This window comes from Erithacus rubecula (assembly GCF_903797595.1).
Source record: "Erithacus rubecula genome assembly, chromosome: 4".
Taxonomy (NCBI): Eukaryota; Metazoa; Chordata; class Aves; order Passeriformes; family Muscicapidae; genus Erithacus; species Erithacus rubecula.
Window position 1 is genome coordinate 32,237,583 of NC_136686.1, and position 16,222 is coordinate 32,253,804.

Genomic DNA, 16,222 nt, shown 5'->3' on the forward strand with positions numbered 1-16,222 from the left:
TAGTAAAGGAAGCCATTTCAAGTATAAGAAAAAAAAAATAAACACTTACAGGTAACTTGCAAATAGCATCAATATACACACAGCCACTATTATTACAATGTCTGCTTCTGGGGGACAGTGTTTCAGGCAAGAGGACTTTAGCTGTACCTTCCTGTTACATATTTATGTGCAAAGTAGAAAAGCTGCCTTTTCTAATCCAGCCCATATTGGACATTAATGATTTTCTATTCAGCCACCTCAACCCTCCATTCCATAAGGAAATAAGAAGGTGGCATTCTTTTACCAAGAAGACTAAGATGAAATGAATCTGTTTCTCCATTCCTCTTCCAGACACACCCTTCTCCCATTACTTGTTTGCAATGAAGAGAAACTTGCCAAACTCCCAATGCCCACCAGTAGCGAGTTTCCTGAACAGGTAGAAGGCATTTACCTTTGTAAACATAATCCCTTATGTTTGTGGAACTCAAAGCAGCATTTCACACCTCCAGCCGAGCAGTGGAGATGAAAATAGATCAGAATGCTCCCCTGTCACTGCTTTTCCTCCTCCCCTTTCCTCTTCCGCTCCCAGGAAGATTACATTTGGTTACTTTTGTTAGAAGGTGGGGGATTTTTTGGTTCTTTGAGGAAAATACTTAGCATTTAGTTCAAAGTAAACATTACAGAATTGCCATCATCGGAGTTATACTGTTGTTTGTTCTGCTTTCTAGATGAGAAAGAAAAAGCACTGTGCATCAGATGTTCTGCAGGCTTTAGAGCAGATGCAGCAGAAAACCAAGATACCTCTGTGTGTAAATCCCACGGGTGCACTTGCATCACTTCAGCTTCTTTCTCTGCAGAATCACTGTGTACACTTGATTACTGGCAGAGATGGAGAGGGTGGCATAGGGTAACAGTGAAGAGATGTTCCTAAGGCCACGGGGAGCAATGCAGGACAGAGAGGACCAGGGAGTGTCAGACAGAAAGGTTTCAGGTACAGAAACCATGTTCTTGATATTTCAAACACCAAATTCCACGAGGCATGGGCTCATATGCACATCCCTGAGACGCACATCCAAGAAAGAAGAAACAGCGACCAAGTGAATGAGAGGGGAGAAAGTAGCAGAGGTTCCCTGACAGCTGTGGGATTTACCCAATGAAGACCTCATCCCCCACCACCCTCCCAGAGACATTCTGGGAGAGCTGTAAGGCATATACACAAGCAGCATCTACTATCATTCTCTCTGTTCCTACGTTCTATTGGCAGGTGATGGCTTCTGTATATTGTGGACAAGAAGAGACACTGCATTTGAAGTGTGACTGGTAACACACTGAAATTATCTCAGGGAAGGACATCGAAAGCTACTTTGCCCTTTATCCCTGGAGCAGCAGCATAAAGTGGCCAGGTTCTTCATCTTACAGTCCCCTCTCTGGAACTACATACCACCACCTCCCCTTCCTGATGGCAGGAAAAGATGTGTCTACTTGAAAGATGACATTACCAAAACTGCCATTTAACAGCAGGGAGACATACACAAACTTATTCTGATTTGGTGGTCTGGTGAAAGAAGCAGCAAGCTCAAAGTACTTCAATTTTGAAGCTTATCTAAAAGTACTAGAGACATGTGACCTGTAGCAACACTGGCATAACTATATAAAGAAAAGAAGATGAAATCAAGCATAAAGACTGAAGAATATGAGTAACTGAATCTCTATCAACTTCTATCATTTATGATCTGAGTGTGTGATGGCTTCAATAATTTAAAAAAAAAAAAATGGTTATCTCCCTCCACACAAGCAAACAATGTAAAAAGAACTAGTGATCTTGCTGTGAAAACCTCATAATACTTCTATCATGCTTTTTTCTTTAAAGCACTTGACAAACATGACTAGTTGATCCTCACAAAACCCCTGTGAGGTAGGTAAGTATTATTAACAACCCCGCTTTACAGGTGAAAAAAACAAAGGCAAAGTAGTTAAATGACTTGCCCAAGGCAAGAGAAGAGTAATGGCCAATGTTAAAATTCAGGAGTTTCAGGCTTCCCAACTTGTGCTCAAAACCACTAGTTCAAATATCTTTTTACAAAGGAGATAACAGCTGGAAATAAAGGCATAAAAGCCCATCAAGTTTAGAAGAAAAACTAAGATTTAAAAGGTTACATCAGAAGGGGAAATGTACCACGAGGTATTTTTGTGAATGAGTTTAAGCTTCTGATTTCTCTCTTTTTTTTTTTTTTTTTTTTTTTTTTTTTTTTAAAGGCATTCTGACAGAGTGGAACCCTGATAAGATCACATCTGCAAGGCAGGCACAGATGCGAGAGTGATCATCAAGTCTATTACTTATTACAGTACTGTGAATGTCAGCAAAAATAAAACTGCTGCATGAAAACACTGAATACAGGCAGGATAATCTCTCAGTTTATGATATTACACCTAAGATAATGCCAGTACCATGGTTCACCATGGACAAAGGAAAAAGTCAAGTCAAAAGGTCCCTACTATAATGATGGAGAGAGCAGTGAGATCTACATTTTTTCTGAGGAGACTCTTCCTGGAAGCCCAGCAAGCTTCAAGGAATGCACATCATTCACAATGATTGCATTTTGGAGATGTGAGGAAGTAAATCCTTTTTAATGACCATTACGATATAACCTTATAATAAAAATAGGACAGTTCCTTTTAAATAGAGGGGACCTGGTATACATATCAGTCTATTTGCCCTAAAATTTCACATACTTTCAATATTAGTGCTAAGTCACTGGCAGCAACACCAGACAACAAAACACTGGTAGCTGCTGATGTTGAAAACACACAGTCCTCATAGCTGGGCTTTGAACAGCACTAGAAAGTAAGTACCATCTCCACCATCCTGCTCACAGCTGCTCTGTCACTGTTTGAACAGTACCAGAATCAGCAGCAAAGAAAATGCTAGGGATAAGGAAGTGTGGATATCAAGGACTAGCCACGTTCCAATTCTACTGGAAGAGCACAAGGACTGCTGAAATGGAAAACGAGTAGTAAATCCAAAAAAACCAGTGCCTGTGGCAGTGGGTTTCCTGAGCTTAACAAGGGCCAGAGCACAGGAGATGATAGATATTTCCCATGTAGACCTGGTGTCCCAGTCACCCTTTTGGCCCTGGGTTAACACTGTGTGGCTGAGTTCACCCTGCGCAAGGCTGAGAGCTGCTTTTGTTTAGCAGCCAACATTGGTAATTCAAATCTCCACCCAGTTATCCATCAGCCAATTTCTGACAAAAGAAAGGTTCGTATCAATTCCTTCTTAATTCAAAGTTATCACTTCCCCACTTCCCCAAACGATAATGGATATGCCATGGACACAGAAACTCCTGAACAGTTTAGCAAAGTATCTTCGTCCCCTGTACCCCCTTTGCAGAATGCATAGTTTACAATTCACTTACAAAATAAAGAAGCAATGCTAACCACATATGGGACCTTTTTTTTTTTTTGAAAAAAGAACAAACAACCTCTTCTTAAGTTCAGTATCAAAATTCACATTTGCATAATAATACATTTCAAGGCCATTAGAGAGGAATGAGAGCGAAGCAAAGAAAACTGCAGAGTCTCTCCTCTCTTTGTCTTCCTGAATAGAGCTGAGGGATCCCACTGGAGTTTCTCTTCAGGGTGGGAATTACAAAGCGCTACAACAACAGCTCTTGATCTTGTCACCTCGTGTTTTGGGTGGGACGAAGAGGTGAATTATTAGGAAATAAAAACAAATGGAAGGAGACACTGCAGATTCCCATGTTTAGCTACAAACAGCTTTGAAGAAACAAAAAATTACTTCAGATTTTTTCCTTTTAAACACTTCTACCTCACCATTTCAAAAACTCTTTTTTTTTTTTTTCTTCTTGTCTTATACCCTGTTCATTTAAATGGCAACATTAAGTGTGCTGGAAGTTGAAGGGTTGAAAAAAATAAATTCCTGTTTTGCTTACCAGGACACGGGCAGAGAGGGTAAAAGTGTGCCTGCACCCACTATCTAACAGAAGCTACAAAACATCATCTTCTCTACATGTATAAATTTGTCTCAAACACCACTGTGTTTCAATTCTCCAGTGCTTACAAAAAACCAAAGCCACACGCACTCACACTCATGCACACAAACATAAAGAGAAGCCATATAATACATATACAAACTCAACCTGCGACGGCAGACTAGCCGAGAACTATCAACAGCTTCTGTGCACCACATGACATCCCTTTGCACCCCCCACCCCAATCTCTACCACATATGAATACGTATTGTGCAGTGTAGAGACCAGCCAATGATGCTGCTTGTCAAAGGGGACCAGTGGGCTTCAATCTCAATGTCTGACCTCTTGAAAGAATAAATTGACCATTGTCTCCCCTCCAGCCCAAGCGGTCTCCTCAATTAGACAGTCACTATACTCACAAAGGCACATTCATAAATACCACATTTAACTTACTGCTTGTAAAACATAGGAGGAAATGTTAAGCGCTTATACCCCAACCCATTCCTACTGAGCCAGCAAGAAGTATCACAAAACCATATCACTTGGTGAGGTGAGACCTTACTCCACCTTTAGAAGGTACATATTAAAGAAGTCTTCCAACACCTCTTTTAATTTTTTTTGCATAAATGAATGCTTTTTTTGTTTGTTTTTGGCTTACATATTTTGGAATACAGCACACTCACTATAAAGCTCTGTTGTAAGGCTACCCCCTAAAGTAAGGCTGTTCTACCTTGGCTTGCATTTTCACTTCATTTTGCTTCTTCTCCACATGTTCCCAAAACAAAACAAAAAAACCCACACAGCGCCTTATACAGAAAGGGTAAGCCAGATCTGGCAGGGAGAGGAAGGGGAAAGAAAGCACATAATATCATAACCATGTCACTAAAATAGCTATTCTAACAAGCTGTGCAACCTGCTCAACAGCAAACGATGAAGAAAATGATCACTTATGGTTGGTTGTGTTTCATCTGAAACAGGAGGAGCTTCCACTGTGTCTCAATTAATAAAAACAAACATAAAAAAATGAGGAAGTTAGTTCTGTGGATGTAACAACACACACCAGTAGCCAAGAAGTGGCATTCAGTGCTCAAGGAAACATTTCTTGCCAAATGTGGCCTCCTTGTATTGCGCACTCATGCAAAATTCTCCAGTCTCTTCCCCTCTGCCCCCCACAAGAAGTCAAGAATGTTTACTGCTAAAATACTTTAATACTTAACGCTGGCTGGCACAATGCATTCTTCCCTTTTTTTTGTTCTTTTTCTTTTTCCCTGGAGTGCTCTGTATTACTTTACAGAAAGGCTGTCAGAGTCAAGTCTAAAAACTCCCTTTCTCACTACAAAGTTTACAGGATCCATAACACTGCTGTCACCAGTCCCAACTACCATACATATAGGGCAAAAATGGCTCTTCTGCAGAGGGCACTTGATTTGCTAGAAGCTTGCTAGGACTCTGGGAGACTTCTAGAGAAAAGCTTTCCTGCATAGCTCGATGAAAAGCGACGCACAGGCAAACTGTGGATATAAACAGATGCTGTCTGCTGCGTGCTACAGATGAAACTGCATCTATTGTGGCCCAATAAGTTTTAAAAGTAGGCTCCAACCCACCAGGAGCTGTGGTGCTTTTTTGTAGCACAGATGAAATCTTAAAGCACTTTTCATACAAGGATCAGAAGCTATAGTTACTACATCACAAAGTTTAAAGTCACGTAACACCACAAAATAGAGTGCTATAGTTTTAAACAGGACCCTAACTCAATTTTAACAGCAATGTAGACAGACCCTGAAAGTCTACTGTAGGCAAAGCTCTGCTTGGTGAGTCACTATAAAATGGACCTCTTTCCTAATATCTACTGCAAGGGAACTTTGGTAAAATTCAGCAACACTGGTATTTACAGTGATGGGACACTTACGCAAAACGTTGTAAAGGACATGGACTAGCAAGGCTGCTAAAAATCTCCAGTTTGGCTCCTGTCGTTGAGTCCAACCCCAACAGGTCTGCTACAGCCTAACTGCCGCTTTGTGGTTTAGGTCTGGATGTGAATTCAGGGCAACAGGGAATACCAACTCTGTCTACACTGGGAAATTTCACATATTTCTCCCCATTACTGTTAACATCCTTCTGCCACAGGTGGAAGCCTAGTACTGGAGGTAAAAAGAAGAAAGAGTTTGGGTTTTAGATATCTGTATTTTGATCACAGTGGGAATGACCGATATGATCTAACAGTATCAGTTCCTAAAACTGTGAAACAGTAGCAAATAAACTACAGAACTGAAATGCCATTGTGTGCAAAATCAATTTAAACAAACCAACAGATTCTGCATATGTTGCCTTAGATTCAGGACCAAAGTTGCATTTCAACAGCATTTGTTTACTGGGTTTTTTAAAAGAAATTAATTTCAACATACTTGTCTTGGTATTACTTTCCTGCCCACAAAGAATGCATGCATATTTACAATTAAGAAAGTTGCTTTTGCTAAGGGAATTTTACATCTTTAGGAAAAAAAAACAAACCCTACCTTCTACTTAATCAGGACTATTACCCTGAGATGTTAACCAGCCTCCACAAAACCTGCATTTCAATCCACTTGAGAACCTGGATACTAAGGTCACATGATTTACAGTGAAGGCAATATATGCAACACACACTGGAAACACAACAGGTCCTCATCTGCTACGTTAACCCTGATCCAGCTCATTTCCTTGACCAGGCTTGGTGAAATTTTGGTACCTCATATACAAACAGTGCTCCTCTTAAAGTCAATAGGAAAACAATATGCACAAACAAAATCAGAAACTTAAAGAGTTAAAAGTAATAAAGAATGAAGCAAAAAACCCAACCTAACCAAAATTTTCCCCCCAATAAACTATTTGGATGCACTATTAGGACACAGTGGAAGATGTGGCAGCATTTTTAGGATGAAAAAACAGGGCAAAAGTTCTAAGGAATAAATGCTCAGAAATTTCATGGCAAAAAAGAGGCCAACTTATATAAATGTTAACTTGTTATTTAATCTTGGAGGTGGTTATCCCACCCAGTTTTTTGAAAACAACCTGTTTATATTGCAGAGGTAAAAACATACTTGGCTTAACATTCTTACTCATTACAAAAGCCACTTAATGTGAAGCACAATTAAATAAAAAAAAATGTAAGAAAAACCTGATACCCTGTGATTGCAAAAAAAAAAGAAAAAACAAACCCTAAACCAACAAAAACCTCACTCTCAAGACTGCTAGGCAAGTGTCCAAGTAGAAACATAAAAACACTGGGAAAAGATGGCAAATATTCCAAAGTACATGTCAGAAGTCTAAACACAGGTTTCTGAGCTGTACCACATTTTATTTTGCTTGCTAGACTTGGTTGTCACTGCTAAGATGAAATCCTCAAATGAAGCAAAGAATTTTCAGATAAAAAACTTCCAGCTTGACAAGACAGTGCAAGGCAGGGTAAGCAAAGTGGCTGGATTTTTTTTCTGGAAAGAGATGCCTTTAGTCTATTCTAAGCTGTGCTTTCCCCAGCCTCTCTTCCCTACCTCAAATAAGATGCTGCCCAAGACTCCCTCTCAGAAAGTTTTGTAAAAGCCCAGAAATACCCTAACAACAATTTCTGCTGACTTTTGCTGTTAGGAGCTCAAATGGTAGCAGAATTTTTACAACATTAAGCTATGTGTGTCCCCAGCAGTTGAGTCTGGTTATCACAATTCTCAGACACCACTTGGAATGGTTGGGAGTGCAATGACTAAGCTATACAGATCTGTCAACTGTAGCTGGAAAGTAGATTAATGTTACTTTGACAATGCAGGGAAACTGTCACTGAGGAGACAGTCACTAACACTTATAGGATGCACATTCAGGAAGTGAGGAGCAGACTGTTGTACTACAACAGGTTTGGACCCAGCAGACTGCTAAAACTTAAGACTGTCAACCCTTCAGCAGTCAGTCACAATCCATTTCCAAGTCAATATCAAGTCTTTCGGCTTTGACTAAATGCTATGGTTTCCTGTCTTTTAGGACACTGCTTCTGGCAAAGCACTCAAACTCTCTCATTAAAAAAAAAAACATTAAAAAAAAAAAAAAAATAGAAGCCTAAACTTTCTAAGTAAATCCTCCTTCTACTGGCACACAACAGGATTTTTAAAGCACATTATTATTACTACTGATGCATTATTTTCAATAGACTCACATGCACACACAGCACAACATGAAAACACTGGGCTACTGCTATAAGAAAGACAGAATTTGGCATCTGATTTCTTTTATTAATAATAATAACAACTCATCTCATCTACTATTAAGTAACTCATTGCACGACTTGCTCACGCGGCATGCTCTTCTTCCCTTAAGAATGGGCACGTCTATTTCCATGAAGTGGCTACACTGCCTCACTTTGCCTCGTCTCCCCTCCCCTCCCCGACTGTAGGGCATGTGGGTGCATGTAACAAGGCACTAGCGCGGTTTTTGTGGTTTGAGCAGAGCCGTTTCAGGCGGAGTAAGCCCCTGACCCCTAGGGATGGGAGGCATGTTGGCCATCCCAACACCCAACTCTTAAGTTCAAGACTGTAAGCCCTGACAGCCAGCAGCAACAGGGTGAACAGAGGAGTTTAACAGCTATTTCCCTCATATAAAATAAAACAGAAAGACTGGGAGGTGGGGTGGATGAAGAAAAGCAAGCAGCAAATCTCCAAGTGGGGAATTAAACTGACCAAGTAGCTGAAAACAGGAAAGTTGATTTCCAATGTACATTTTTGTGGAGTTTTTCCATGTTCCTTCTTTTCTGTACTGAAAAAGGCAGGTTAATAGAACTACTTCATTACTGAGTATTCTGTCAGCACTGGTTTTCTTTAGCACTGCTCAGAAGTGGTTCAAAGAAGCACCATCGTGTATTTCCCGCTAGTCGTCCCAACCGAGGATTCTTTCAGTTAAACTCTACTGCATTTTAATAAGGTTTATACTTTCACTCTGCTTTTAAAAAGGTGCTTGGAAGAATTTTTTTGTTTAGTTTCAATCGAGAGGGAATAGTTAGTTTCCATTCACACACTTCTCTTCTCCATGCAACTGCACATGTCTGCATGAGTAACACAGCACGAAAAATGATAACCCTTCTCCTACAAATTGTTTAAGATTGCAATGAATTCCTGTTGCTGATATTGAGAAGTTTTCTTAATGTATCTTAATTTAGAAAGTCTTTAAAATTCTTGATCCCTCGCTTAACAGTAACATTTGGAGATTTTTTCTTTTTTTCTTTTTATTTTTTTTTTAGCATTTTTTTTTTTAAAGTAAAAACTTTCAAACATTTTGAAGATTCAGGAACTTGTAAAAGTTTATCAACAAGAAACAGCCATCTATCTAGGATAAGGTTAAATAAACCATCTTCAAAAAACTGGCTTCCTACCCTAGAATTCCTGAGAATGCTTGCAAATTTAAAGCAGGAAAATAAAATGTTAAAATAAAAACAAAAACACTGTTAAATGCTCCCAGAGTTAGTCTTCATCTAAAATATATATATGCACTTTTTGGTCTTTTTTTTTTTTTTTTTTTTGTACGTTTTAATTTTTTCCCTTTAAGCTTACAATGGAAGAACAATTTAGCTTTTCTTTTTAAGTATTTCAAATCCCTCATTATGTCTTGTAAACAAGAGGGGCTCTAGCACCCGGCTTTCACCGTAGTATCGCAATGAACTCAACTAGCCCAAAGTGCAGGAAAAGGGACCTTAGGGCAGGTTGGGAGAGAGAAGTGAGGGTGGAACACAGCAATGAACCAGCATGTATAGCAAATCATGTGACAGAACAGATACTGGCTTGCTCAGGCCAAAGGTGCTTCACTAGGAAGTACTGCTGGCACAGGACTTTTAAAAACCTGCTCTGTGTGTCTGAGTGCGCTTGGTCTTTGAGCAGAAACAAAGCTGCACAGATGCCTGCATGTGAGGGGCACTAGCCAGCTAGCAGGAGCTGAAAGAGCATTTTGTTTCTTTGTGCATGGTGGGATAGATGGAGGAGACATGATGGGAAAGTATTTTTCAAAGGGGCCAGAGTATGCTGCACACTCCAGTTTACTAAACAAATACAAACCTACTCATACTTTTTTACCACTTAACGCTTTGCATACGAATCTACAGGCGTGTGTATATGCAGCATTTCCCTCAGTCTTCCTTGTGACATTGGGTTTACATAGAAAGGGCAAATTAAATACAACAGCCATGTAATTCCCTAGCCCTTCCCTCCCACCCCCAGCACACAGGCATACACACACACACACTCACCAACCTCCCCCCATGACTTGCATCTGTTTTTGCTTCTGCCCACCAAACCCATGAGTTAAATGCATTAGACATGGTCATCTCCTTCAATGAAAATGCTGAAGAAACAGACTCCCCTATCTGCCCCCTCCGCCAGGTGATAAAGCACTGCTCCCTCTGAGGGCTGGAATGGACAGGTATGTGCTGGTACAGAAGGTCGGCACTTTGTTAGACAGTGTAACAGCTGGACAATGCCGCATGGATAGTCCTAGCACTTATGGAAAAAGTATGGGCATCTCTCTTCCCTCTTCCCCTGGCCCCAGCCCCAGCAATACTTCCTGCTTTGTGTCAAGGGATGCTCCTTCAAGTCTGCTACAACTCTCTTCACAACAGGTCTTAAAAGTTTTGTTCCCAGCGCACACATGCACGCACACACTGGCTATCACTGTGGATTATAGGTCACCCCTATCCTGCCCAGAGTACTACTACACTGATGCTAAAAAAACCCCAAACCTTTCCTTAAATACAGAAATTAAAAAGCAACAGTACAGAAAAAAGTAAAAACAAAAAACAAAAAGGTGCAATACTTCTTTAAAAAAAAAAAAGTCTTTGCTAGTTATATACCTCCCTAAGCAAAACCACGTACACAGGAAAAAACACAACACAGAGAAACAAAAGGAAACCTTTGAAGTACACACTGGTTTAAGAACATTCGTAAGTAAACGTTTCTGTCAGTGATGGTCTGGTGCTGTAATGACACCAAGGCCTGGCACAGGTAACGCTCACCATGAAGGACGCAGGAAGGAGTTAGCTGCATGTGCTTTCAGGAGATGAGGCAGGCTGGCAGCACTGTGCTGACACCATTTAGTTTTTTGTCAGTTTTAACAGAAGCAGTAAATCAACTAAAAGGCTAATTTGGTTGGGCTGGATTTTCAAGCTTTAGATGGATTCCTCTAGAATGAGTACAGGTGCTTATTTAGGTTTGGGGGAGAAAAGAAACACTTTTTTAAAAAGGTACTGAAGCTTGCAAAAGACTGAAAAATAACATTTGTCTATCTGCACAAAAAATGGCAATGTCTTCTTTCCTCCTTTTTTCCCCTTGTTTTAAGAAATAAATGGCTTGCATTATATAACAAACACTCTAGGGTTCATTCAGTACAAAAACTCCACGTGCAGACGTAAATAAAGACACTGTTACTCAAAACACAACATTGTCTCCCCCCCTCACCAAATCCTTTGGATATGGCAGTGTTCTGCTCTACCACAAGGTTAGAACAAGGGCTTGAAAGCAACTATCCACTCTGTATGATCTGCAGATTTGAGATAGCACCCTGCTAAAATGAATTTAAAAAAACCTACTGACAAATTTAAATCCAGCCCAACTGGATTCCGCTTCAGCCACAGGGACTCCACCACCGTGCCTGTCTTGCTCTCAGAATCAAGACATGCAGATGGCCAGCCAGCCTGTAGACCATCAGCAATGCAGCGTTTCAAGATTATATAGAGAGAAAAAAATGCACACACACGAACATGTGCACACGCACTCACACAGAAACAAGCACACGTGGGCAGTTACATGTGCCAGAACACACTGGTACTTATCAACCAGCCAATCACAAAGTGTTGGTTTTTTTGTTTTGTTTGTTTTTTCTGTTTTGTTTTTTTTTGTGGGTTTTTAATTTTTAAATTTTTTTTCTAGGTTTTTTTTTTTTTTGTTGTTTTTAAAGTGAGGCTCCGTCAAGTCTTTCCCTCCCTCCCCTTATTCTTTTGAACCCCTCCCCAACCCCAACCCAACATGGTAGACCTAAGGACGGAAACACACCCAGTGCAAACAAAGTTAAAAAGCTATTTTTTTCAGTATATATGTTTCTTAGCAACAACTTCCGTATAACATGAAAAAGTGAAAAACTAGAAACTAATTTTTTTAATTTTTTCTGTTTAAATTTAAATGGTATGTGTACTTGCTTCACATTGTCTTTCTAAGTTGGCGTTCACAATTCAAGTATTTCAAGAGTGATATGTTCTCTTTTTGGATTCATATTCCAAACGAAAAAACTGAAGTTATATAAGGGAGGCAACTATGTGCTCAGACAGTCTGTCAATGACCCACCTTTTTTTCTTTCTCCATTTTCTTTTTTCCTTTTATAAATGTATTTATTGCAAGTTGAAAAAAACGAAAAAGGTCAAGTTAGTGCTGCTGCTGTTCCAAAAAAGGTCACGAGGTCAGAGTTGAAAGTTCTAAGTTCAGATTGAATCCGACCCTCCTCCCAGAAGGTCTCCAGGTAGTAAGGGAGCAGGGCTGCCCATTCTGTGTGGATCCTCTACGCTTGGGACCCCCCACAAGCTTGAAGAATAGTTTGGGGGCCCCCACAATGAAGCGCCAGTGAGATCACCCCCACTGCTGCCGCCGCCGCCACCACTGCTCCACTGCCCAAGCCCTGTTGACCCACCAAAGAGATTCAAAGCAGGTCCAACTGGATCTGTCTGGTTCTGTCCTGTCTCCAGGGATTGCCAGCCCGCTGCGGGTGCACTCGGGGTTGCTGCAGGTGTAGGGGGCTGAGCTTGTGCCAAAAAGCGACTAACCTCTTCATCTGTGGCAAACTCAGCCAGGATGGTAGTGTTTCCCAACACACACCTACAGGGCAAGGGACACAAGAAAAAATATAGTTAGGGCCAAAAGGTAAGGGCAAGGGATTCAGAAAGCCCAGGAACAACATCAGTAAGTCCCCAAACCAAAGGAGGTATCAACTACATTGCTATAATGGAGTGGACTTCATAACGGAAAACTTCAGCTGTTTTTGACAGTGAAACTCACTCAAAGCACAAGAACTTCCATTTTATAGGGGGGAAAAACAAAAACACCCCGACCTCCTTGCCCCAACATTCATTTACCCTGAAAAAAATCTTCATAAATTTGACCTAAGGTCCTGAACATTAACACCAAGAGGAATAGAAATGCCTATACCATGTAAGTGCACATATGCCACCTTTCAAACAAAACAGACAAAGAAGAGGTTAAAAGCCTTTATAATTCAGGATATTAATATAATTCACAAGTTTTCACTGAGCTTAGGGGCTTACACCATCGACCCCACGCCCCTAAAGATTTTTGTCTCAAAATCTTGCTTACATGTGCAGTGCAGTCTGGGCCTTGGCCGCCTCTTGTTTGGTGTTATATCGGATGAGGGCGGTGCCCTGGGTCAGGTTCAGATGGAATGTCAGCAGTGGGCCATGCTGCATGCAGATCGTCCTCAAGGTTGACCCATCAATCTGAGGAAGAACAGCCAGGATCAAACAGTTGTTTGTAATTATTTCTCTTAACATACTTCAATCCTGACTTCATCATAGTAACTGAAAGATATTCTGCTCTCAGAAAGAAGAACAGATAAAAGCAGTGGGAAGTAAGCAAATGTAACAGAAGTTGATTTTCAAACAGGAACTGGTATGCCTTGACTTCTCACAATTACATGGAGTTTGCTTTATTATGGAATAATCTAAATTATCTTTCCTGTTCACTTACAGTTTTCTGTCTTTCACTGAGTTTCTTACACTGTCACTATCCTTACACTGACAGTTTTCCCAGGAATTATATACAACTTGTGCTTCTCACGAACTTCAGTCATCAGAATTTGTACCAAAGGAACCACAATGTCTTAGTCTTCAGCCCTCTGATTTCAGTGAAGTTTAGATAAACTACTTTTTTTTGCAAAACTGGAAATATCTACAATGAAATTTTGGAAAATTTATTTTAATGCTTCTTTGTCCATGTGGTTTATGAAACAGTGACAGATAGAGTCAGTGATTTTGGTGCCAAACCCACCAATGTCCATTCTGTCTGAACTGATGTTTTCACAGCAGTTATTGTCTACATTCCTTCTGCAGCAGTAACAGCTTGTTACTTACCTCCAGTAACAGCTGTTCTCACAGATGTTCTGTACAGACAGATTCCATTCCTGGTATGCCACAGGAACATGGACATATGAATGGGATCTGTATGTGCAAATACTTAAGGAAGTGCTACCCTCTTCCTTCTTTCCCCCCAGTTTTATAATATAGCTTCAATTGTGGGAAAAGGAAGTTGTGTGGTGGTACAAATATGGTCAAAGCTAAAACAGAGAACATATTGTTCCTTCCAAGTCTAACCATTCTATGAGTCTATGAATCTGTCTGAACCTTCACACTTCTCCTGTGTACTGATCCACAATAAATACAGAATCCATAATGAGACAACTACATTCCATTTCTCTTTCCTACTAACTTAAATGCTTTCAAAATACATTCTTCTTCTATTAAATAATTCCTAAAGCAGCATTAAACTATTTTACACGAGCCAGACTTAGAACTGTGTTTTCTCCTCACACACTTCTTCCTTCACATCAAGGTAAACAGTTTTCTACATAAGGAGCATGGCTTGCCATTTTGGGTGATTTATGGAGACCTCGGCTCTTTCTTTACCATCAACCTTTTTCTGTAGACTGCAGAAGTACAGTAAATAATCCTGCTAAACAGGGGACTCTCTGTTTAGACCTCAGAGTGCTGCTGATAATAATATAGGCTTTTCCTAGCCCTTGAATACAGGACTAATTGGGAATGCTGAAACCAGGATCTCCATGGAATTCATTCTGAATGGCAGCAAGCTTTGAGAATACTTGCAGAAACAACCTAACTAGACTGGTTTTGGCAGGAGTCCTGGAAAAATTCTGTGGTTTCACTATGGAAACACTAAAGTGAAAACTGGCAGTTACATCAAATTTCTTACTGACAACATCCCAAAGAACAGCTATAAACCATTCCACATTATAGTAATGAAATTGATCCTCTTTTCTAAGAAAAATCTTTCTGTTCAATTATTTTTGATAACTCTTAAGTAAAGAAATGTTTAAACAGTCACATAGCAAAATCTGAACATCTTAAAATTAGTTGACAAGATTACAGTAGAAAAACAAGTCAGACAGCAGCTCAATTTAGTAGAAATACATTCCATATGCTGGCAAATCTGATTTGTCAGATTTTACTCAAAAAGAAATAACTCAAGAATTCACAAATCCTTGCTAAAACAATCAAGTTCCCAGAAACAACCACAGAAAATACCTGTGGAGTGAGATTGTGAAGAACCAGCCAGTAGCTAGGACGAACTGAGCCACCATCACTCCAAGTAGATGCTGCAAATTATAAGACAGAGCAATCAAGACAGATTTGATGCAAAGAAAAACCATCTTTCTTTACAGTTAGGTCTTTCAGAAAAATACAACATTACCAGCCCTGTTAAAACATGAAAATCTAATCTTCAGTCCTGAAAGCAAAACCAAAACTTCCGTCACAGTTCACATCAAGGTTCATTTTACTAAAGTTTGTCTTTGAGTAGTTTCCCACACACAGGAAGCATCTAGTAGTCTTAAAAGGCGCTAGGTAGCAGGTATTCTCCTCTGGTAGCTCTCAGCCCTTCTTCACTCATTCCCTGCAGCAGGACCTGGGATTCCACACTCCACCCACCCCAACTACTGACAGCAAATTTCCATTTCACCAGACAAGTGCATCTTTCTTTCCTCCAAACCACTGCTGCTGTAGAACATAGAGTGCTCAGGTCTGAGCAGTGTGCTAGCAGTTCTCACCAGAGCCAAGCCTTGATTCCTGTGCCCCCCAGCCCCTGACCGATCGGGGTGCTGTGCTGTTCCATGGAGATGATGGTTTGGGGTTGGTCAGGCCAGGAGGTGGGCGGGGCAGCCCTGTAGTGTTCCTTGAGGAAATATGGTTTTTCCACATCTTGTTGGAGAGATGAGTGGGATTGTGTCCTATGGGATCTGGGGACCATGTTGATTTGTAATCACTGAATTTTGCTAGAAGATTAAAGAAATTTTATGTATTAGAGAAACTTCTGAGATTAAGTACCTGTCCTATCACAGTAAGTCTTTTGACTGCATTTATATCAGAGACAAGCACAAAACACGGAATCATACAATCGTTAATTTATCATACCAAAACCCCCCCCATGCTACACGTAAGTTAATCTTTGCTTGTT

The 16,222-nt window shown here is 40.3% G+C and overlaps 1 protein-coding gene across 16 annotated transcripts in view; it reads right to left on the bottom strand.

Annotated features, from left to right (window-relative positions):
• Positions 1-87: 87 nt before the first annotated feature.
• TNRC6B (trinucleotide repeat containing adaptor 6B) overlaps positions 88-16,222 on the bottom strand; it is a 133,236-nt gene continuing 117,101 nt past the window's right edge. For all 16 annotated transcript variants that reach the window (XM_079304661.1, XM_079304660.1, XM_079304659.1 and 13 more), the window contains 4 exons: positions 15,816-16,040; positions 15,295-15,365; positions 13,334-13,473; positions 88-12,838 (listed from right to left, as the gene is read on the bottom strand). In XM_079304661.1, the coding sequence (XP_079160787.1) occupies positions 12,448-12,838; positions 13,334-13,473; positions 15,295-15,365; positions 15,816-16,040 (827 nt within the window). In that variant the 3' untranslated portion in view covers positions 88-12,447. The remainder of the gene's footprint in view (positions 12,839-13,333; positions 13,474-15,294; positions 15,366-15,815; positions 16,041-16,222) is intronic.